This window comes from Lichenostomus cassidix, chromosome 2, assembly GCF_008360975.1.
Source record: "Lichenostomus cassidix isolate B80296 chromosome 2, HeHo_3.0, whole genome shotgun sequence".
Lineage (NCBI taxonomy): Eukaryota > Metazoa > Chordata > Aves > Passeriformes > Meliphagidae > Lichenostomus > Lichenostomus cassidix.
In genome coordinates this window covers 78,578,667-78,601,015 of record NC_139482.1, presented here as the reverse complement: position 1 = coordinate 78,601,015, position 22,349 = coordinate 78,578,667, and the positions used below count along the sequence as shown (strand labels likewise).

General features: G+C 35.7%; 1 protein-coding gene across 1 annotated transcript in view; it reads right to left on the bottom strand.

Annotated features, from left to right (window-relative positions):
* Positions 1 to 22,349, bottom strand: part of DNAH5 (dynein axonemal heavy chain 5) — a 117,478-nt gene that overhangs the window by 18,629 nt on the left and 76,500 nt on the right. The window contains exons 52-65 of the mRNA XM_085052130.1: positions 20,300 to 20,472; positions 17,592 to 17,722; positions 16,550 to 16,703; positions 15,614 to 15,881; positions 14,798 to 15,029; positions 13,144 to 13,258; positions 12,752 to 12,928; positions 9,834 to 10,037; positions 8,014 to 8,193; positions 7,102 to 7,239; positions 6,379 to 6,514; positions 4,641 to 4,957; positions 2,819 to 2,974; positions 2,204 to 2,386 (exon numbers count right to left, since the gene is read on the bottom strand). Of these exons, the coding sequence (XP_084908256.1) occupies positions 2,204 to 2,386; positions 2,819 to 2,974; positions 4,641 to 4,957; positions 6,379 to 6,514; positions 7,102 to 7,239; positions 8,014 to 8,193; positions 9,834 to 10,037; positions 12,752 to 12,928; positions 13,144 to 13,258; positions 14,798 to 15,029; positions 15,614 to 15,881; positions 16,550 to 16,703; positions 17,592 to 17,722; positions 20,300 to 20,472 (2,564 nt within the window). The remainder of the gene's footprint in view (positions 1 to 2,203; positions 2,387 to 2,818; positions 2,975 to 4,640; positions 4,958 to 6,378; positions 6,515 to 7,101; positions 7,240 to 8,013; positions 8,194 to 9,833; positions 10,038 to 12,751; positions 12,929 to 13,143; positions 13,259 to 14,797; positions 15,030 to 15,613; positions 15,882 to 16,549; positions 16,704 to 17,591; positions 17,723 to 20,299; positions 20,473 to 22,349) is intronic.

The following is a 22,349-nucleotide window of genomic DNA, read 5'->3' as shown; positions in this document are numbered from 1 at the left end:
AAGAATTTTCATCAACTGTCCCTTACAAAACTTTAGGCTTTTCCAGCAAAAATCTTGAAATATGAATGTAAAAATTCAAAAAGCCATAAATACTTCTTGCATATTACAACTCCACTACTAATCTGACTTATCTACGACACTAAATAAACAAGTTTTTTGTCAAATTATGTAACAGCCAATGTATCAAAATAATGATATTATTAAAACTTCATAATTTATACTACATTCAGACATATATCAAGTCTCTCAAATTCTATTATTCCAAGAACAAGAGTAGAATCAAATTTATACAGCTACAAAATCTGCCCTTTGACCTTCTTATTTTTCACTCATATCTTGCAATTGGTTCAACATTCTGGTGGAAAATAAGAAATCAGGACCAGAATTCTGAAAAATAATCAATTAATTATGTGAGATATATGTGACAAAGATTCTACTAATGGGCACACCAGACAACAGATAGTCAGACTTTGCAGAAACTTTAAATGACATGCTGTGAACAATCCTTTTCCTTTTTGCAGGTCTAAATCTAATTCCTTCTAAGAGCAGAACCACATCAGGGATGGTGGAATGGCAAGAAGGATAGAAATGTGCATAAAAACCTTGATGAACACCCTTACTTCAAATAAAACAACTCTTCTCCTTTTGGGACAGAAGTTCCACACATACATTCTAACACTGGATATCGCCAAGCAGTCATACTGCTCAAATCATTTGGCAAACACACAGTAAAATAATTCCACCACCTTCCTACCAAAGGCAGCAAGAATCCAGACACTTAGTGACATTTAGTGGCAAAGAGGCCATTGAAAAGTAGAATAATTTTAATTTGGAAGACACCTACAGAAATTAACTAGTTCAACCCCCTGCTCAGTGCACATCTAAAGAGTTCAGCTGCTCAGAGCAAAGTCCAGGTGAGTCTTGAACCCTCCCAAGATCTGAAATTCCACAAAGTTCCTGGGTTTGGCCACTCTCAATGTAATTATTTTTCCTAACATCTAATCAGAATTCCCCTTGTTCCGACTTGAGTCTGTTGGAACTTCTTGATCTTTTGCTTTGCTCCTCTGAGAAAAGTAATTTCCTCTCTCTTCTGTGTCCTCTGAGCAAGCACAGAGCAACAGCAATGACTGGAGGAATTTGTTGATAAACTGAATTCCTCCTGGAGAAATGTTGTGGTATTTCAAGGCCCCAGAAGTGAAGTCTGGCGTAAGGCATTGTGAATATACACATCACAGCGTGTTTTAGATAGACAGTGATAATTTCATTACATAGTGGGTTGACAAGCTGTCAGTGGTTGAAGAGAAGCTGATGGTGCAATGAAGCTGTCTGATAAAAGACAGACCTTCATAGATTGAGTGTGATTTCTCTCATGAGATCCATGTACTGCTTGGGAATGAAATGCAACTACTCAACATGAACAAGATGACTGAGGCTATTAACAAGAAACATCTTACATAAGTGGGGCAGAGTGAGGTGTTAGAAGGGCAGGAGAACCTCAACAGATGCCACAATAAGGAAACAAAGACACTCTTCTCATTCCTCTCCACTGAAGGTAAACTGGAATTATTGCCAAAAGCTTGGTAAATACACAGTCACAGCTGCACAGTGTCTATTAGGGCATCAACTATGGCTGACTTTACAGTTACAGGGATAAGCTGTGCAATAGTTTAAAAGATACCAATCAGCCTCCCTCAGGAACTGCTGGGGGTATGTTGATTGGGATTGGCATCCTGAACTTGGACTTCCTCAACTAATATATCTGCCATGCCAAAATAAGTACGTAGCCCATTTTCCCTTGGAGCAAGGAAGTAACTAAGTCTGAATTCTTCCCACCAGGTTATGTTGCCATGAGCTCCAGGGTGTGTAGACAGAAGAACATCAGTTTTGGTTTCAATTCTTTTTGCTTTTCACAGGCCACTATCATGAGGCTATAAGTCATTGAGGCAGGAAAAACAAGGTGAATATGGTAGAGTTGCAACAATAAAGAGACAGAAAAACTACCAAATGAATGAGTCAATTGCTTCTGTGCCAGTTTTTAGACCATTACAAATAGATTATATTAAGAATAATCACAATAGAGAGAGCCAGAAAGTTACCTTGCAATATGGGAAAAAGAGAGTAATAAATTAAAATTACAGTAAAATATTCTACAGGCAAATGTAAGAAGTACAGCCAGGAAAACAGATACAATCAATTATTTTACCTGTTTCTCAGTGAGAATGACTCTTCCTAAGAGTTGATTTTCAAGACCTTTCATGGTTACAGTAAAGTCAATGATGGAGGTTCGAGCACTGATTTCAGGAGAGTAACACGGATTTGACAGTTTTGTAGTAATGTAAAGTCTGAAGCCTTTCATAACATCTACTTCCTTATCACCAACTTTCACCTTAAGAAAAATATTAAAAAGTCTGAAAATATCAAGAAGCAAGACACACTTTTTCAGATACAGCATATAGGCAAAAAGGTTATATTTTTCTGCTTAAAGGCATAAAAATTCACTTTTAAATCATAAATCTGATGCAAACAATTTGTTGAGAATAGCCAAGGACCACTTTAAATGGCCCATTCACAGATTATTTCAATTTTTAAAAATTCTCATAAGCAAAGGAATAAGGAATTCTATACATTAAATATATTAACCATTTGTAAACTTAAACCCTACCTTTTTCTTTCTTGTATTAGCATTAATCAAGTTTAAATTTGTTTAATTTTTTATAGTCCTATATATATGAGGAGTTATTTTGCTAAGGAGAAAGGTGTGGGGAGGGGAAGGGAGGAAAGGGGAATTTCCACATTTGCTCATTTGTTTTATTTTTACCTTGTTTGCTGACCCTGTTTTAATGATGTTTCTTTCCAAAATATTATCAAGTGCTGGGTCAAGCTCTTCTCCAACATCTTCTACTAAAAGAGGCCTTCCCAAAGAAAGACTGTCTTCTAAGTGGTTTCTAAAATACTTGTGATTTAAAGACGTGATCTAAAAACATAGGGGTAATATTTAATGCCCAGTTAACAAGATTTTTGTTAGTTTTATATTTATACGTTATTTAATTTTCTTTAAATTACTGCCAAAAACAATGATCCTGTGAGTAGACTAGTATTAAGGCAAAGTTTTTGACCACAAGAAAAGATAGCATAGAAAAAAACACATTGCCAGATCTCATGGAATGCAAAGTTCTATTTTTCAGCTGCAAGGGTAGTAGCAAAGCAGCACTGAGCACTTGCAGTTTTGATGTCCTGTAAGTGCAACTACCCAAGAATTTCACAGGAAAAATTCACAGGAACCTTTCAGCACCTACAATTTTATCTTGGATAACATCTCCAAGTCACAGAATCACAGAATCACCAGGTTGGAAGAGACTTCCAAAATCACTGAGTCCGACCCACGGCCTAACACCACCTCAACTAAACCATGGCATTGAGTGCCACATCCAATCTTTTTTTAAACACATCCAGGGATGGTGACTCCACCACCTCCCCAGGCAGACGATTCCAGAACCTTATCACTCTTTCAGTGAACATTTTCCTAACATCCAACTTAAATTTCCCTTGGTGCAGCCTGAGACTGTGTCCTCCTGTTCTGTCAGTTGCTGCCTGGAAAGAGAGACCAACCCCCACCTGACTACAGCCACCCTTCAGGTAGTTGTAGAGAGTGATAAGGTCTCCTCTGAGTCTCCTCCAGGCTAAACAACCCCAGCTCCCTCAGTCAAACTGCAGCAGGGTCAATTCCAAGATTAGTGTTCTTCTGAGGTTTTTTTTCACCCTTGAAAATTAGAGGTTTAAATAGAACAAGACCTTACATAGTCTTTCTTTCCTTTAAAAAGTAGTCCCCAGTATAATTATGATTTTTAACATGTGCACAAAGCACATTCAGCTTAGACTTTAGTAAAGCTATAAACTAGAAACAATTTTTGACATAACTAAGCAACCATTAAAGGTTTCCACACCTAGATAACAATCAACATGAAAGTAGTAGCAATACTTTCAGAGCCCCTCTATTATCACACCTCAAACTGTTTTTTTAATGGCTTTCAGGGATTTTTTTTTTTTTTAAGCTTGTTTGTTGATGTAATCATAATGGTAGCCAATAAGGACTTTCTTATTTATATTTTCCTGTTTGCATTCAATTTGTGAATCTTGCCTCAGACTGTACATTGTAGCAATATGGGTCCCCTGTATATTCACAGAATACTTAGCACGTGACATCCATACTAAGGCAACACAAATTAACAATAATTTCTGATTAAAATATGGAAAAATATCATGCTGTGAATTTTCATTTATAAACACTTACATGAGATTGTATTAATCAACTAGTTGATGGTTTTTTCCTAACATTTATAGTATTCTGAAAACATGTTTATTATCAGACATTGTCCATGCGGCCTATTTTCCAACATTTTATGATTCATTAAAATTAATTCATTGCACAAATGGAGTCACTGGTGCTAAAGGATACAAATGTACACTGCCACATCTAGCCGAATCTCAAATCTACTAAAATGTATATGAGATATGCTTTATTTCTAGACTAGATATTTTACATAAATGGCATTTACTAAGCATTATGTGAATCCCTGAATTGTAATGCTTTGTAAGCTAAGAGTTTTTAGGGATTATGAAAGCACAAGCATTTCTATTACCTGAAGTTCATTTCTGTCTTCCTTATTTTTAATCCAAATATTCCCCTGTGCCTGCGGATCAATTAATAAAGGATAACGAGATGCTTTAGTGACAATGACTCCATTTTGTATGGATAAATCATCATTTGGCAATCCTTGCAGGTTCCATTCACTGATAGTTGGAGCATCAGTCAACATTTCTATGAGGTTCAAGTCGTTACGAAAGGGAATTTTTCGGCTTTTCATTTCCTTTTGCCAGTCATTTAACAGCAAACTGCGGAACTCTTGGTTAAAAGGACCAGAATAGGACAGAAAAGCTGTTGCCAAGAGTACATCACCTTAAGGAGAAAAAAGAGAAAAAAAAACAAAAAAAAACAAACCAAAGCATTACATCTTTGCTGATTCTATTAATGAACAAGCTGTTTCCTTCACTAGTTGCTTCATCTTTTGGTTGGTAACTGACTAACACACTTTGAGCCCCAAAGAAGGCAAATCAGACTTTTTCCCAAGGCTACTTGCATGGCATGACAATGCTACATTTCAGTAAAGGCCACATTTACTTTATTCTTAGAATGCAATTGTATAAATCAAGACATCAGCATCTGGCAGCTCACCAAGGTCAACCCAACACACACACAAGTAACACTGCTCCAAACACCAGATCTTGCACAAGCAGGACATGGCAGAATAACCTCACTCATAAGCTTCCAATTCCATCATTTCCTTGCACAATCATGAGAACAGGTTTAAACTATATTTGGGGAGGGGAGAAAAAACCCTTATTTATAAGTACAAATTCAATTGAATTATTGTAAATCAATTACAATTACGAGTACTACTAATAAAAACTGTCATAGACATCATTGTGGAAATATTAAGTGTGACAAGTTTTAATCTTCTATTCAGGTTCAAAATTTTCCCCCCAAAATTTCATGACACCATAGCTTGAAGGGGTTTTGTACCTCTGAAATAAGAATGCAAGATTTAAACAGGAGAAGATATCGTACTTTTATAGTAATATTTTCAACTTATCTATAAAAGAAACAGCATGAATTTGTCGGGAAGGTAGCCCACATTTTTAGTAAGTTAATACACATATACATATTACATCAGCAAATAAAATACAGCCTAGTTACATAGTACAATCTATACAAAAATATCTGCTTTTTACAGCCTTTCAAGGTAAAAGTCAGAGAAGGAACTTCGGCCCACAGTAGATGACAAGATAAATCTCATTTATTGATCTAACTAATGAACTAATTATTTATTACAAAGTACTTTAGTTTACAAGTGCAAATTTAAAAAATAATAATGACCTTCCGAGAAGCAAATTCTTATGAACATTAGTAACTGCAGTTAATAATATTGATTTCTATATATAAATGTCAGTGGCTGAGTATCAGTCTTCCTCTCCTCTGTATATATTCTCAGCTATACACATTTTATTGGCACTTACTAACATAACACTCTCTTTGGACTGTTGCCTACAAACATCACTCAAGTTAAAACATTAGTGTCCCAAATATGCACTACATTCACAAAGTCCATTACCTTCCTTTTTTAAATATGAATTTTAGCCTTATATTTATTTTTCACCTAATGGAGCTTTAGCAAGAGAATTGAAACAATTAACCTCATTTTAGAGACAGGGATCTAAGACACAAAGAAAAAGTTTGACATTTCAAATGTTTTCAGTTTCACTACCCATTACAACTCAAGCAACTTGCTTCCAAGTTCAAAGGTGTGGACAAAAACTTACCAACTAGCCTCTTGGTTTGTATGGCAAACTCTTTACTCTGTTCTGTCCACCTCTCTTTTTCACCTGCTAAACCACTTATGAGACTTGAGGCAGTTTGCATTTTATGTCGGCAATGTTCAGCATCTTCCAGCAAAGTCTAGAGAAAACCATACAGCAAGAGAAATTGTTTACTCTGATAGGCCAGAAAAATCTCTACATCTCATTAAACCAGTAGATAAACAACAGCTTAGAAATATATTCTCAAACATCTCTATCACCATGCAGAGAAGGAGTGAAAGTGAGATTGAAAAAATATATCAGGACAAATTTACCAACATCTGCCAAACATGATTCAATATTTCTTCTTAATACTTCTGTTCTTAACTTTCATTTTGGCACAGTTGTTAAATAGTATGTAAAATTCCTGATACTTATTAATTCTGGGGAATTCTACCCAGAATTTCAAATACATTACATATTTATAGCATACATGAAACTTGATATTACAGTAGTAGGCACTAAATAAAGAATACAGATTAAATAGATTTTGAGGGGATGGGGGGAGAAGGGGAGAAGATCAGATGCAAAGGAGAGAGGTAGGAACCACAGAGGCAGTATCCAAATACTATCTCTTATCTGCTGTCCATCAACATGCATTCAAGGAATTCAAGTAAAATTGAAAGAACACATTAAGTATTCCTTAAAGTTAGGGTAGAAGCTTCTTTTCTGTGAAGAGAAGTTCACCTGTTTTTCTTTCATTGCATTTTCATATTCCGCCTTCACAACATCTAACTCTACTTGCTTGGCTCCCAATTCTTCTTGAGCTTTCTGCAGATCCAGCATAGCACTGTTCAGGCGTTTCTCCTGAATTGCTAAATTAGCCTACAGAGCATAAAAACATAAAAGTGAACATACACAGATAATCTCAAAGCATTTGCTATAATATATTTCAGAAAGCTTTCCTGTACTGCATCTCGAAATCAAACTCTTCAGTAGAGACTTCATCACTGAGAAAAACCTTTCATTTGAATTTTACAGCAAACTAAATTCTTATTTCAGGTAGCTGCACTTAAGCAGTTGGTTTAATGTCAATTAAAAAAAAAATAATTAAAAAGACTTCTGAGAATGCCAGTCATTATTCTTCTGTCACAAAAGTTGTTCTGACCTGGTCTGCAGAAGACAATGATGCCTCTGGAAGCTTACTTGATCTGTCCAACCAATATTCTATGCCTGAATACAAATCTTGCTCCCCTCCCAGTCATTCCTGTTATAAATACAAGCTATTCTCTGTTAAAATCATGCTTGACCATGTTCTTCCTGACTTTCATTCTAACTACTGAGGCCTGTTTTTTTTCTTTTAATAACATTGATGAAGAGTCTCTACACAGTCCTCTTGTGAACTGAGAACTGCAATAATAAAAGAAACAAATATTAAGGCTTTTTTTCTACTTAATTCTAAATTAAGGTAGAGCAACTGCAGTAGTGCATTTAACTAGATGACAGATGCTTTAACCCCATTCAAGATAATAAATTCCTGGAGAGCAAAGCACCAGCTCAAATGAGGCAGGTGGATTTTTCAACAAATTAAATCCTCAAACTCAAACAGGTGAGGAGGAGAAGGAGAAAAGTGTGTCTGTGACCAACTAACAGACGTACCTTTAAAGGTAATACTTCCTTGTTGATGGAAAAGAATACAGCCATAGCTTTGGTCCATGAGCAGAGGCCAGCAACATTCCCACATACTCTCTTCGCTGTCTCAATGTTGTAGTCCACCATTTCAAAGTAAGGGCTCAAAAGTTCTACCACTTCTTCATTAATTGTGTCCTTCTGAAATTGCTGAAAAAAAATTAAAAGAGTGCAATATACATAAGGTACATAATAAGTGCAATAATAAGTGACACATGTAGGTCAGAACACACAGAACACTATGAAGATCACAAATGTTACTTACAAGCAATTAATATGAAGTTATTTGTCTCATGGATCTTTGAGACCTTTACAAAGTCATTCCACTGTTATATACTCTTGCATAATGGAAAAAAAATGCCTTCATTTATGATCTTTGCTATCTTGCACTCACTATTACTGTTACACAGCTAGTTGGTGTTTCAAAATATCACTTATTCTGCTTGAAATTTCATTTTGCTTGCAACAGAATAAGTTTTAACAATCTTCACAAAGAAAAAGAGCTTAGCTCTGGTTCATAAACATACATTTAGTCCTTTCAAAGGCCAAGCCAGCTATCTTATACTTAAATTACCTTGTCTAATTAGTGGAATGTATTTCATTTTTAAAGGATTTGTTTTTATCCTCTTTTTTCTTGAAAAAGCATATTTCTCATTTTTCCTCCTGAAAAGCTCTCCATCTTTTCCCTCAAATTTATTTACAAAGTATAATGAAACTCTGTCACTGATGAACTTGAAAAATAGCTGTTCCCTGAAGCACAGATAGGTTTAATTATACACAAGCAAAATGAAATGTTGAAGTCCTTTAGTAAATTGAATACCCTTATAATTACATGCAGTGTGAATACTACAGAAATAACATCCATGCCACTACCAACCACACAAACTGGTGAAGCCTCCTACTAGACCAGTGACAAGTTAAGTACACTCAAAATGCAGGAATCAGAGATGATAGCACTCAGTGGAGCAGGATATTTATTCCAGCTAGATAAATCATAGTATTATTAGTTTAAGTTATGGAAAGGAATTTGTTTACTGTCGCTGTTGAGCCGCTAGCAGAGAAGAGATCCCGGATTCTCAGCGTGGCATAGAAAAAGCGCTTTATTATTTTCAATCCAACATATATATAGACTTTTCAGAGGTCACCCAGATTGGTCAGTCAGAAACCTCCCCCTAGGCCTGATTGGCCAGGCCTGAACTGTCCAAATCTCGAGACACTGTTTCAACAACATCCAAACTTTATTTATAAAACACAGGAGAATGTTCTCATGGGAAAGACCTGTGCTAGCCACAGTTTACCAGTTACTCTTTCCATTTTCCTAGGCACATGCTATGAACAAGAAAATCCCAGATTTTAAAAAGTTCTGATTGTGCTCATCCTAGTAATCAACCATGCTTTTGCAAGTCCGTGCACAAGTTGCAATGACGAAAATTAGTGAAAAGTTAAATACCAGAAAAAAAGATGTTTGTTATCAGCTTTAATGAAACAGATAAGTAATGGCTATCCAAACCAAATGCTTAAAGCTTCGAGTCATTCGTCACTGAGAGCAATTTCACTGCCAATTCATTATAAAAAATTATAATTGATTTATGACGTGACTTTGCAAGAAGGATTCAAGCTTATTTTATTCTGACATACTTATTCTTAAGCCCTTAACATTTCTGATCTATTGTGTGATTTGCCTTGCACGTTTGTTCTCCTATGAACGCCGGAGAAAATATTGTCCTCTATTTTTTTAAATTATTAAAAAAAAAAAAAAGAAAAAAAGAAAGAGAAGATTGCATAAGCACCTGTAGGCTCTGTAAGAAGTTCCCTGTGGTCATCAGTTTCAAAGATTCTTGCCATGATGGGGTGGTACAGCGTTTTTCCTGATCAATTTTCACCTGGTTGACTTTACGCTGGAAGAGCAGCAGCACACAGTCCATGATCCGCATGATGAGGTGAGGAGGTCGACCCAGCGTGCGGACAGTGGCAATATCTGCAGGTTTGATTGTCTATTAATTCAAAGCAAAGGGCAAAGCAATTACTGATACTGTTTATTTAATAAAATAAGCTCACCAACAGTATTAATCAATGGGAGAAAAAAATATTTCTGTTATTTTCACCTCTAAAAAGCATAAAGCTAGAAGGACCCTCCCAGTCAGATTTTCACTACTAACTCCTATCAAATATGAGGAAACCTCAGCACAGCACCTCCACAGCAGCAACTTAAAACTACCATCAACAGTTCTGATGAAAAGGAGAGCAAAACAGAAATACCTTGAAATTTTACTTTTTTTTTTTTTAAATGCAAATGTATTGACCAGAAACCAGGCCTAAAAAGGAAATACATTCTGTTGACATCTGGCAAATGAAGATGAATTAAGGAAACCAGTGAGAAGGCCTGATAAATGTATATGTTTGCACCTTCTAATACATCGTACCAGGAATATTTCTGGCATAGAAGCAGGCGTGCCAGAAAAATAAATTATAATAATGTATGAAAGCCTAGGATCTATTAAGTAAAGCCAAGTAAGCCTAGGGTACAAGTCTAACACTGTAACTCATTACTCTACATCATGAATCAGAAAGGACTATCAGAAAAGTCTGCTGAAGATGTCTCCTTAGAGAAGAATTAATTTGAGCAGCAGTGCTTACTGCACCACATACAGAGCAAAAAAGGCACTGAACAATGGGAACTGCAGATGGGCAGACCCACTCCTACAGCACACATTATCTGTATGAAGACCTTAACCAGTGTTTCTTAGTGACTGCTAGGAAATTCAGCTCAGCTTTTTTTGGTAATGTATAAATTGTGGCAAAATTGTTATATTTAATTTTTATTTATTTATTTACTTGTTTATAGTTGTGCATTTAATGTGCTATTTTTATTACAGGGCGAAGTGCAACAAAGTTTTACTGAACTTTGACAATTCTTACTCATATTTTAAAAAACTAATCTCACTCTATGTTTAGAAATGCTCTGTACCTACCTGTCTCTTAGTGTAGCATGTGTCATTCCTAAAATACATTAAAAGCAGAGTGAAATAGCTAATCACAATTTTTTTTTCATCTGTGTAATGACCTTTCTCTATTTATCAGATACTTTAATAGGCGTTTATGTACCCTGCAAGCAGAATTCTACTATAGGAATCCCCAGCTAGAAATTTGCAAATCTTTAATGATCATGGGATTCATTTTTTGAAAGATGCAGGCTCATACAGAAAGCTTTCTTGCTTAAGTGAGTTAATGAATTAATTAACTAATGTTGACAATACACATACACATGCTGATAGGCCTCTTTTTCTGATAGCTTGCCCTTCCCCTTTAGACACAAGCAAAGCAATTTATTATAGAAAATTCAGGAATTTCAAGATTAAACCCAAATAATTTTTCCCATTGTGAAGTTTCACATGCTAGCTCAATGCTAGCATTGGTCTTTCTTGAAATAAATTTTTCATTTATTAGCACCCTACATTTCAAGAAGAGCAGTGTTGTTTTGGTCCAGCCATTTTAGTCAAAAGCAGAAAGTAAGCTTTAATAAGATATGGGTCTGGACACAGAACACTGGAGATCCCTTTATACTGCAGATGCTGACCAATTAACATTGCTTATTTTTTCATTTGTCAGAATGCTCACCCACAACCAGGATTGTTGTTTTGTTGTTGCTAGTTCTTTAAGCTTTTTCCTGTGGCTAAATATCAGGGTCTTACAGTACCTTCTCCCTTAGTTCACTGCCCAGCTGTCAGGTCATCAACCTTCATTTAGACTTTTCCACTCTGCCCTTTAGGAATCATGGCACTCAGGGACTGTTAAACATCTCTCACTCAAAGTGAAGTCATACATTCATAAGATCCATGAAAATTTTCCTATGCTAGATTTCAAAGATAATCATGGCATTCCTTCAAATCAGTCTTTAACCATCACAACTGCTGGCAGCCTCTCAAACGGAAAGGCAAACCTTCTAGTAAATCTACATTAAACCCTTTGAGATGTATCTATCCTTCAGGATTTTCTTCATACTTTTCTGTTTCTTGAGATGTGAGCTGCCTGCTAGCATCTAACAGGTGTATTTCAGATTCCACTACTACTGCTCACAGCAAAATTTCTTGAGGCACATCCTCCTATCCAGTCAGCCAAACAGACAAAAAGATAAGTATTATGCAAGATCAACTAATATTAATTTTTTTAAATCTTAAATATATGGGTAAAGGGTTATCATTCTATTAAAAAAGCTTTACAAGAAAAGTATGTTGAAAGAAATGAAGTCTTGGTAGTGCCACAACTCAAAAAAAACATCTTTTATTTAAGAAGACAGAAAATAGTGGACCAGAAAACTTATTGAAAATGCAATTTCTTTGTGAAAACTTAAAATAGGAGGTTTGGATTTGGATGGAATTGCAACTGGTTTTACAAGGAAAGCACTTCCCTCATTGCATACAGGTTGTTTAATAACAGTATCAACATTCAGTTACTAGTCTAATATCAGCCTGCAGCACATGATTTATCAATTACAGGTTGAAAGAAAGTTAAAACTTGGCCTTTTCTTAAAACTGACTATTTGGGGTTTGGCACTCAAGTGCAAAAAGAAAAAAAAAACTGAACCTGAAAAGCCTCAAAATACATATATTTATTTTGTCAAATGAAGTTATGCAATGCACCTGCAATTTTATATTTCAAACACATCCACCTTCTTAGTGGTCACATTATACGTGGTCCAAGTACTAACCTGTAAGGCTGCTTCTGCCTCTTCCAAAGCAGGCTTGGCAGCTTCCAACTTCTCTTCAGCAATGGCTTTGTCGACTGTGATACTGTCTACAATAGCTTGGGCTTTGTCTTTCACTTTCTGAACTTCACCCTTCACATTCTCAGCAGCCTGTGCTTTTACTGTAACTTCTTTCAATACCTAGGATGTGAGAAAACCGACATGCCATAGTTAAAAGAATTTTTGTTGTAAAACCCTATCTGTTCAATTTCTTGTTTGTAAACTCAAACAAGATAATTTCCTCCTAGATTCTTTCTTTCCAACACTTAACTTCATTTTATTTAATCTTTTCAAAACAGAAGGAATAAAAGGAGAAAAATAACCAAACATCAATACACTTTGAAGGCTGTACATACCATGTCAGCTTTTTCATTAGCAATTTGAAGTTCCTTTTCTTTTACCTCCAATTCTCTACTTAGAGCAGCTACTGACTCAGAGGCCTCTTTCAATTTTTCCAGTCCAGTATTTATTCTGAAGTTAAAAAGCAAAATAAAAAGCATGTAATTCACTGTGCAATTCACACTATAGTTTCCATCTACAGAATGAATCACATCAACCAGAATGAAGAATTGCAAAAGATGTTTTACACCAAAAATAAAACTTGGACAAGAACTTTCCCCCAAGTGTCTGATGTCTTCAGAACCAATAAAGTGGACAATTAAAGTGCATGATAAAGTTTGTGGCATGAAATTTTACCCACTTCCAATCAAACAGTATGTCTTTATCGTCGCATAAAAACCCTATTTGTTGGTTCCATAACTGTCACTGTCCCTCTTGAGCCAATACTCAAAGAACTGAGTCCTGTACAGCAGAAAGCATTTTCTAATCACCAAAATTCTGAGAAGTATAACCAATCAATATTTCTTATTTAAAGTGGACACTGAAAAGAAACCAAGACCAAATGAGTATAACAGAAAAATAGTATTGAGGTAAGACTTCTCTGATTCAGCATTAAAATGCCTCTTCAGCAGTTCTTTTTTTCTATCAAAAAGTAAGTCTTCACTTGGGACTTTTCAGACAAGTTTAAATGTCCTCTACAGAGGCTGCCATTGCAAACGCTAAGCAGTGCTTGGACAGCTGAAGAAATATAGGAGAACAGATGAAGTGTAACTCCTAACAAAGCAATTCAGACAGTGCAACTAAGTCACTAAGGTTAAGTGGAACTAATTGGAGTTCATGAACTAACTTGTTAAATTTGAAGGTAGGTAACAGGTCCAGACCCTTCTGTTTTACAAACCTTCACCCATAAAGTAACTACAGATTTCAAACTCACTTTGACTTTGAAGACAAAGAGCATTTCAAAGTGAAATAAACTAGCTTAGGTCTTTCTTAAAGGTTTCCAGCTCTTTTTAACAATCTTCCAAAACTGCGAAGGCAGTTTTTCTTAAGGCTGTCACCAATTGATACACTAACTACTAACTGGACATTATATTTGAGTAGTCCTGACATGAAGGTATGTCCCTACATAGATCTCATTCGCTTCATAAAGCATCTGAAAATAGGGGTAAGTATAGTAAAACCATTTTAATAATCTACAAGTAAAAACTCAGCAGTCTAAGTGAGGCTCTGTGTTCACAAAACCACCAAGGGTATTTCTTACATGTTCATAACAAGGGGTTACAAGTGTTCAGCAAGAAAACAAAAGTTGGTGCCTGGTAAATTAAATGCTATTATCAATATATTATGAAATTGCATGTAAAAGTTTTTTTTTTTTACTCTTTAAAAAGCACATGGGAATAATTTATATTCACCTCATATTTCCCTCTACCTCAATTTTTCTATGCACAACTACTCTTTTCCCCCCCTCCAAATATATACAGTGTTCAGTTTATATGACAGGACCAACTACAATATTTGAATAAGTTACACCTGTACACAGCTCTAGGAATTAAAAAAGTAACTTTTTTTGCTGTGCAAGGGGCCAAGTCATGCACTGAAATGAAGCATATCAGAATATAGCTACCTGGGGAAGAAAATTACAGAAAAACAGAAGTAAACTGGATAGTTTACCTGTTTGATAATGTTTGCACTTCAGCATGCTTTTCTTTGTATGTGGTTTTATATCCCTGAATAAAGGTCAGGTAGGATTTGGGAGTCACATGTGTAGAACGTCTGTATCTTTGAAAGTAGTCAGAACACTTTTCTGCCACTCCATCCTGGAATGAGCCCATACACTGCACAATTTCCCTCTTTGTATCAGCAGTGCAGTCCATATCAAATGAGGACAGGAAGTGTTCAGATACTTAGGAAAGAAAGAAATCCTAAATGTAAGTAAATATCTAGGAAAACACCTTAGCTTATCAACAAGTTAAGATAAAACAAGTCAGCGTGTATTATGACAGCTTCCACCCAGCTTCTGAAATGCCACTCTTTATTCTTCACCACTAGGTTCTGAATATGATTCCACACTTCTCAGTAAAAAATATAGGTAAGGACCTGACATTCTTTCATCTCTAAAGCATGCAGCTGCTTTTTCACTCTGAACCTGTCCAACAGCTACATACCATGGACTGGGTAATAACAGCCTTCCTCTGTATGCCCTATCACAGACACAGTCACAAATAATCTCTTTCTTTAGTAGTATTTTTGCCTTCTTTACTGATGCTTTTAAGACATCTTCACAGGGAATTTTTCTTCAAACTGTGTTCCAAATCTTTCCTCTGTTAGAACTATTTCAATGGCTTAATACAGCAAGCTTTAAAGAAGAAAATACCTACATCAAATTTTCAAATCACGTGTCTTGTAGCAAAATTTGACACAGTTAAAACAGCTACATGACCACTGATCAGAAAAATATGTCTCTGCAGAGATAAAGCCTACACGTACCTGCCACCAGAGCATCCTTAGGCCATCGGCTGAACCAATCTATAGTGCATCCAGAAATGAGAGCAGGGAACTTCAGGGCCCTATTTCGGAATTTTTCACCTACTGGTGAAAAGCAAAGAACTACGTGAAGGTTCTGACGGACTCTGGTCATGAAGTAGTCATACAAAACCTCACTAGTTGAAGGTCTTCGTGGATATTCCTTTCTGAAGGAAGGTATAATGTCACTAATGATCTCATCTATCTCATCATGTGCAAATAAGTTTGACACCTTCGGGAAAAAGGATGATTTTTCATTATTTTTGAGATGATCAAAAGGAGAAGATATAGCACAAGATTCTTTTAATACATAGCATTGCAGGAAGGGACATATATCTCAGACACTGAAGTTATCAGGACCCACCATCTCCTTTAAATAAGAACTATTACTGAAGTGATTCCATTAAACAGACTGAAATGTAACTTGCTGTAAAAATTTAAACCCTGCTCTCCAATGGCTTTGATTCCTTCTCTTTATATTCCAAATAACTAGTAGCAATTACTCTGAAACATAACCCTGAAATAATAAATCAGTAAACAAAAATCAATAAAATACATCCCATCCATTCTGGATATAAATTTACCACACAAAAACTGTACACTAATAGTTAATTTAGCAGACAACTTTTAAAATACTAGTAATATTTCCCAAATCTCTTTTTTTTTTAAAGCTATTATCATGTCCCTTGAGACAGCTTCTCTCACTCTAACCTAGGATTTTGCCAATTTTGTAGACTACCTCCATTTTTAATAATACTCTAACAATAAAAAGCACTTGAGTTTTAGTTTTTGCAAGTGTACCCCTTGACTTGTAAGAGAATATTGAAATAACTTCTGTTCTTTTACTTCAGAATTATTAATTTCATAAAGCAGAAAATGGATCATGAGGAGGCATCTTACCTCTCCTGATGATAAAACATTGTTCAAGTATTCCAAGAAAGACTCATCCTTGATCTCGTTGTCTGTAAAAAGAAAACAGGTGCCTTTGCCTTGCAGTCCTGCTGTTCTGTATAAGAGTTTCAGATCTTCCATCAAGTTTGAAGTGTTGTATGATCTACAAATGAAAAAGAAAAAAATTTAAAAAATAGTTAGTTGAACAAATGCTCATTCCTTTTTTAAAAAAGTCTTCGGATTAAGAGTAAAAATCCAAGCAAATTTAAGTTAGAAACAATGTCTTGAAATTAAGGCAAAAAGGCGCTTATTGTAAAGATGCTCTGATGAGACCCTCACCAAGGGACATTCCCACATGTGAATCTACAATTTCTTCTGCAGCCAACACACCTGCAAAAGATTTAAAATAGTTTTATTTCTCTGAAATGACACCTTATTTGCGTGCCAAAATTGATCTGTCCTACAGACAGTGTGGGAGATATTCATTCTAAGGCATTCAGAGAAGGATTTATAATTTATTTTTTATGTTTTGTGAGTTATTTCAAAAGAAACCACTTTGAGTTGAACAATATGAAATGAGGAAAAACGTACTTGGAAAAGATTGTTCAAATACTCATAAATACATAAGATCTACCAAATTAATGGGCAGGGATAAAGATTCAACCTCCTGAGATAACAGAATTTCAAATATTGCAAGAAAAATTCATAAAGGCATTATGGATAGAATACCAACTAAAAATATTTTCAGTACAATTTAATGTACTGTGTAAAAGACTCAAAGATAACTTGACACTGCAAGTATTCCTTCTCTTTCTGTGCAACACACAGAATAGTTTACTCCCCAAAAGATGGTAAAAATTCACGATTATTGTAGAAAACCAAGCAAATTTAGTAAGTCTCAAAGAATTTTCATATCTTTCTGTTCTATGTTACAGTGCTCAGACTATGTTAAGCTTGTTGTTCTCTCACTGCAGAGACTCTGAGCCTGTTTTATTTACAGGAAGAGTTAAAACACAAAGTACATATTTCTTAAATTTCAGCTAATGCTTACCTTGTTAACGTTATCTGGAATGTGTCATAGCCAGCTATGAAGGATGCCAGTCTAGTCAAGCTCTGCTTTCCTGAGCCACCAACTCCAACTAAAAGAGCATTTCCACGAGGAGTGCGAATCACACGAGAAATCTGTGTAATATACCAGCCATTTATTGCTACAATGTGTAAAAGTTACACATCCAAAAATTCTATGCTACTGCATTAATAAAGATAGGTTAGAAATTAAGAAGAAATGAAAATTTTAAGGTTTAATTAAGGGATTATATATTCCTAATAATATATTCTGTGGACATTAGTACTTTGCAATATTTTCTATTAACCTTTCAAATAGTATAGCAACCATTTGATTCCATCACTGTGTATGTTCAGTTACGAGTAAAATTACATCTCTCACTTCCACAAAGTACAACTAAATCTCAGCTGTGATTTCTTAGTGATGTGCTATCACAGCATGACAGATTATCAAAATTAGGAAGGAAATAATAACTTCCCCAATACAATGACCTCTGAATAACTTTGGTAAGACTCATCTCACCAGGCCCGTTCATTGTGACCAGAAAGACAAGATGTCCCAGGCATGTTAAATTCAGGACAAGAGTCTTCAGTATTCTCGGATGCAGGCAATAATCCTGCCTTTATAATAAAACTTATTAAGCTTCTCATTTAGTTGACTGTAAAAATGCACAGTATCAGTACGAATATTTGATCACAGAGAATTTCCCAATCAGATCTACATTTCTTTCCCATTCCATTATTTATCTTTTAAATCAAAAGGCAGTAGCTTCCTACTGGTCCACATTTCAATTCAGACCATGTAATGTAAACAAACAGACCCTTTAGAATTCACAGAAAAAAAAATTTCAGTGTTAATTGTGAACTGCATACGGTGCTTGTCCCACTACCCACAGTCAAAAAACAATGCCATGAAACATGCATACAGGTAGAAGATGTTACCTGATGCTGAGAAAACACGTCTTTAAGCAAAGGAGACAAACTTGCTCCACAGGCCATCAATTGCCAAGTAGACAGACCCCCCAGAAGAGCCTACATTAACACCCAGAGCAGCACAGAGCCAATTCCCTCTCAAAGAGACGATAATACCAGCCAGCTGGTTTGGTTAGCAGCTGGTATACTCCATACAAGCAATGATGCATAGTATTGGCTTCTGTTCTCTTTGTTATCTTGAACATTTCTTTGATGACCCTAGAATTTCATCGTGTCAAGAAGCAACCTTGGAGGCCTATTTGCCCTTCCTCTGAATTACTTCTTTCCAAGCTATTAAAAATAGTCATGCCAATTTCCTCTAATTTTAAAACTATTTATTTTACATATTGAGTGTAATGTATTTGTTATTTTCCATAGGTTAATGCTTTATAAGAAAGATAAAATCAAGTATGAAGGCTTACTTACTTGGTATTTAACCAGAGAAAGAAAATTTAATTTGCACACCACCCTTGGAATACCGTTGATCATCTCAATAATAGCTATTAGATCTTTTCCAGGCAGAGGCACACAAGCTGTTAATCAGAAACTTTGTTCTCTATTTAAGATATCCCTCAGCTTTAACTCATTCAAGTCATATTATGTCAGCTGAGACTAGGCATTAACTCAACTACGCCTATCTCACTTTCTCTTAGAAGCTGTCTCAGGTCTACACAGTTGTTGCTGTTTTCAAGAATTTAGAATCATTGAAGCACTACCTATTTTTTTTATACAAGCAAAGACTAATAAAATATTTCCAGTATTTACCTTCTAGCTACCCAAAGAAGATATTTCTGATGACAGGTGACTGTTCAGTGAAAAAAAAATTTACTAGATTCTGAACATGCATAGTTTTTTTACTAGGAGTAAATGAGAGATTTGTTAGTAAGTGTGATGATGATTTACAATTGTCCTAAAGAAATCCATAGCAGGACATCACCCATTTCTCAGAACCTCAGAAAGAAAAGGATTAATTTTGTGAAATGAAAAGAATTCATCCAAAAATTTTGAAAACTGCAGATGCAATGTGTTTCTCAACCATAATTAAATTTAAATAGTTTTGATATTTAATATATTATTGTGGGGAATGGTGCAATTCAATATTTAGTTCCTAATGATTTATTATAAGAAATACTGAAAACCTCAGCCTTCAACCCAGACAACAGGGGTTCTAGTGCAAAAAAAAAAAAAAAAAGAACTCTCCTTTGTATGAGGCCTATTCTGTGTGAACAACCATATCAAGCTGTGCTGTGCTAAAAGTTATGGTCAGTTCCAATCCCTATTCAAAAGGACTTTAAAAGCAGTGAGCATACTGTGGATCTACAAAAGAATTTTAGACTACATTAATTCCGACTCTGCTGCGTGTACTCCTTCAGAAGCAACCAATTATGTCTTAACCTGAATTTCATTTGACTCATTACAAAGACAGGAAGGTCTCCCAGAAGAATTAAGAAGAAGGAATGTTGAAATAGAGTTAGAATAGCTAGCACCATGATCCTACAAAACATAAAAGTTAGGTATAAAAGAAAAGTTCCATCTGGTGCATTTTCTGAAAAGTTTTTAATAGGTTTTAATATCTAGTCACAGAGTGACAGATCAAATATTTGCTAGCAATAAATTAGTTGCTTCAGTTTTAGAAGCAATTTGCCTTGATTCATGCATACCTCTACTCACAGGAGGTGAGGGCAAGTGAACAAAAACAAAGGGCAATCCACAAGACTGTACCTTGACTAAATGAACCATAGCATCCTCAAAGAATACCATATCCATTCCAGTACCACGAACATTCTCATTGTATATTTGTAAAAACTTATTTAAACGATTCTGTAGCTGATGAAATGAGGAGATTGGTTCATAGATTTTGGGAATATCTGAATTTTCTTCCTCTGGTTTTTCACCTTCCTCTGGTTTTTCACCTTCCTCTGGTTTTTCACCTAGAAGAAAAATCAAGTAATAAAACCTTAGCAATTTAAATAATTGACAAAGGTTCAAAGGGAGGATAAACAAGTGAAGATAATTAGAAGTTTCACCACCCAGAGCCAGGTTTATTATACATAATATTACATATTAGATGTACATAAGAGAGTGTTGAGTACACCCTGCCTGCAAGAAATGGTAATTTCAGCTAGTTAATTCTCAAAGACAAATGAGAAAATAAAACTAATTAGCCTTCTTTCTCTATATCTGAAACTTAAACTATGAAAAATTATACTTATGTAGGTGCTAGAAAAAAAAGTAGCATCAGAGAATGAAAGTAAATAAATATTGCAGTTAAAAATTGTAAATAATCTTTTCTGTAAAAGAAAAGCAGTCTAAATTGATTAAAGAAATGTGCTAGAAAAAAATTACTCCTGAAATTAATAACTACCACAAGAAAAAAGTATATTCACTGTGACTTAGCACACATTTGTTTCATTAGGTGATCTGAAAGCCACAAGTCAACTCTACCCCACCCAAAGAAATGAGGTAACAGTGCTGCTACCTCATCTTTTCATTCATAAGCTTAATCACGCTTAAAGTTGACATGCTTTCATTCATAAGAATTCTTACAGCAAATAAAACCACAGAAAGTCTGAGATCAACAGGGACCTCTGAAGATTGTCAGGTCCAACCACCTATTCAAGATCAGCCACCTAAAACTGGTTCCTCAAGATCATGCTCTGGTGGCTTATGAATTTCCCCAAGAAGACAGACTCCACAAAATCTCTGGACAACCCGTAGCAGCACTGTCACAGTAAAAAAAGTGTTTCCTGATGTTCAAATCCTTCATTTGATTTTATCCAGTATATCTGGATAAAATCCTTCTTTAGGATGTAAAATCCTACATCCCTCTTGTACTGGGGAGCCCAGACCAGGACACAGCACTCCCGGTGTGGCCTTATCAGTGCTGAATAAAGGTAAAGGACCCCCTCCCTTGACCCGCTGGCACATTTCTTCTCACGCAGCCCAGGATGCCACTAGTTTTCCTTCCTGCAAGGGCACACTGCTGGTTCATGTTCAGGTTGGTGTCAACAAGAACCTCGAGGTCCATTTCTGCAAAGCTGCCTTGCAGGTGGGTGACCAGCAGCATGTACTGGTGCATGGGATTTTTCCTCCCCACGTCCAGGACTTCTTACTTGCCTTCATAAACCTTATGAGGTTCTTGTTAGGGTCCATCTGGGTGGCAGCACAACATCTGGCATATCAACAACTCCTCCTAGTTTTGTGTCATCTAGGAACTGGCTTGAGGGTGCACTCTGCCCCATTACCCAGACCACTTGTGACAATGTTAGGATGACTGCATCCTGCATTGACCCCTGGGGTACACCACTAGTTACTGGTCTCCAATTAGACTTTGAGCCACTGCTCACCACTGCCTGGGCTTGACCATTCAGCCAATCATCAGTCTGTCTCACTGTTCATCCAGCCCATATTTCATCAATAAATGATTGACAAATTTCATTGGAACAGCATCAGTCAGCAGAGATCATACAGTTTTTAGCTGGTGGTTTGGATTTCTTAAACAATAATACTAGTATAATATTGGTAATTGCTCTTACTTTCATACATTTATCTCCATTAGTTTCAGGATTTCATGATCTATATACGGCACAGGATGTATTTTTCCAGATATCACAGACCAATCAGTTTTGCTAAGCCTCTTCTAACTTACTGAAGAAATTTACAATTCACAACATTATCTCTAAATGGTAGAATTAAAATCAATTAAATAAGTCTTTCCAGTAAAATAAGTATTTTCCTGATGCTTAGTAAAGCACTAGAAGCCAGTGTGAAA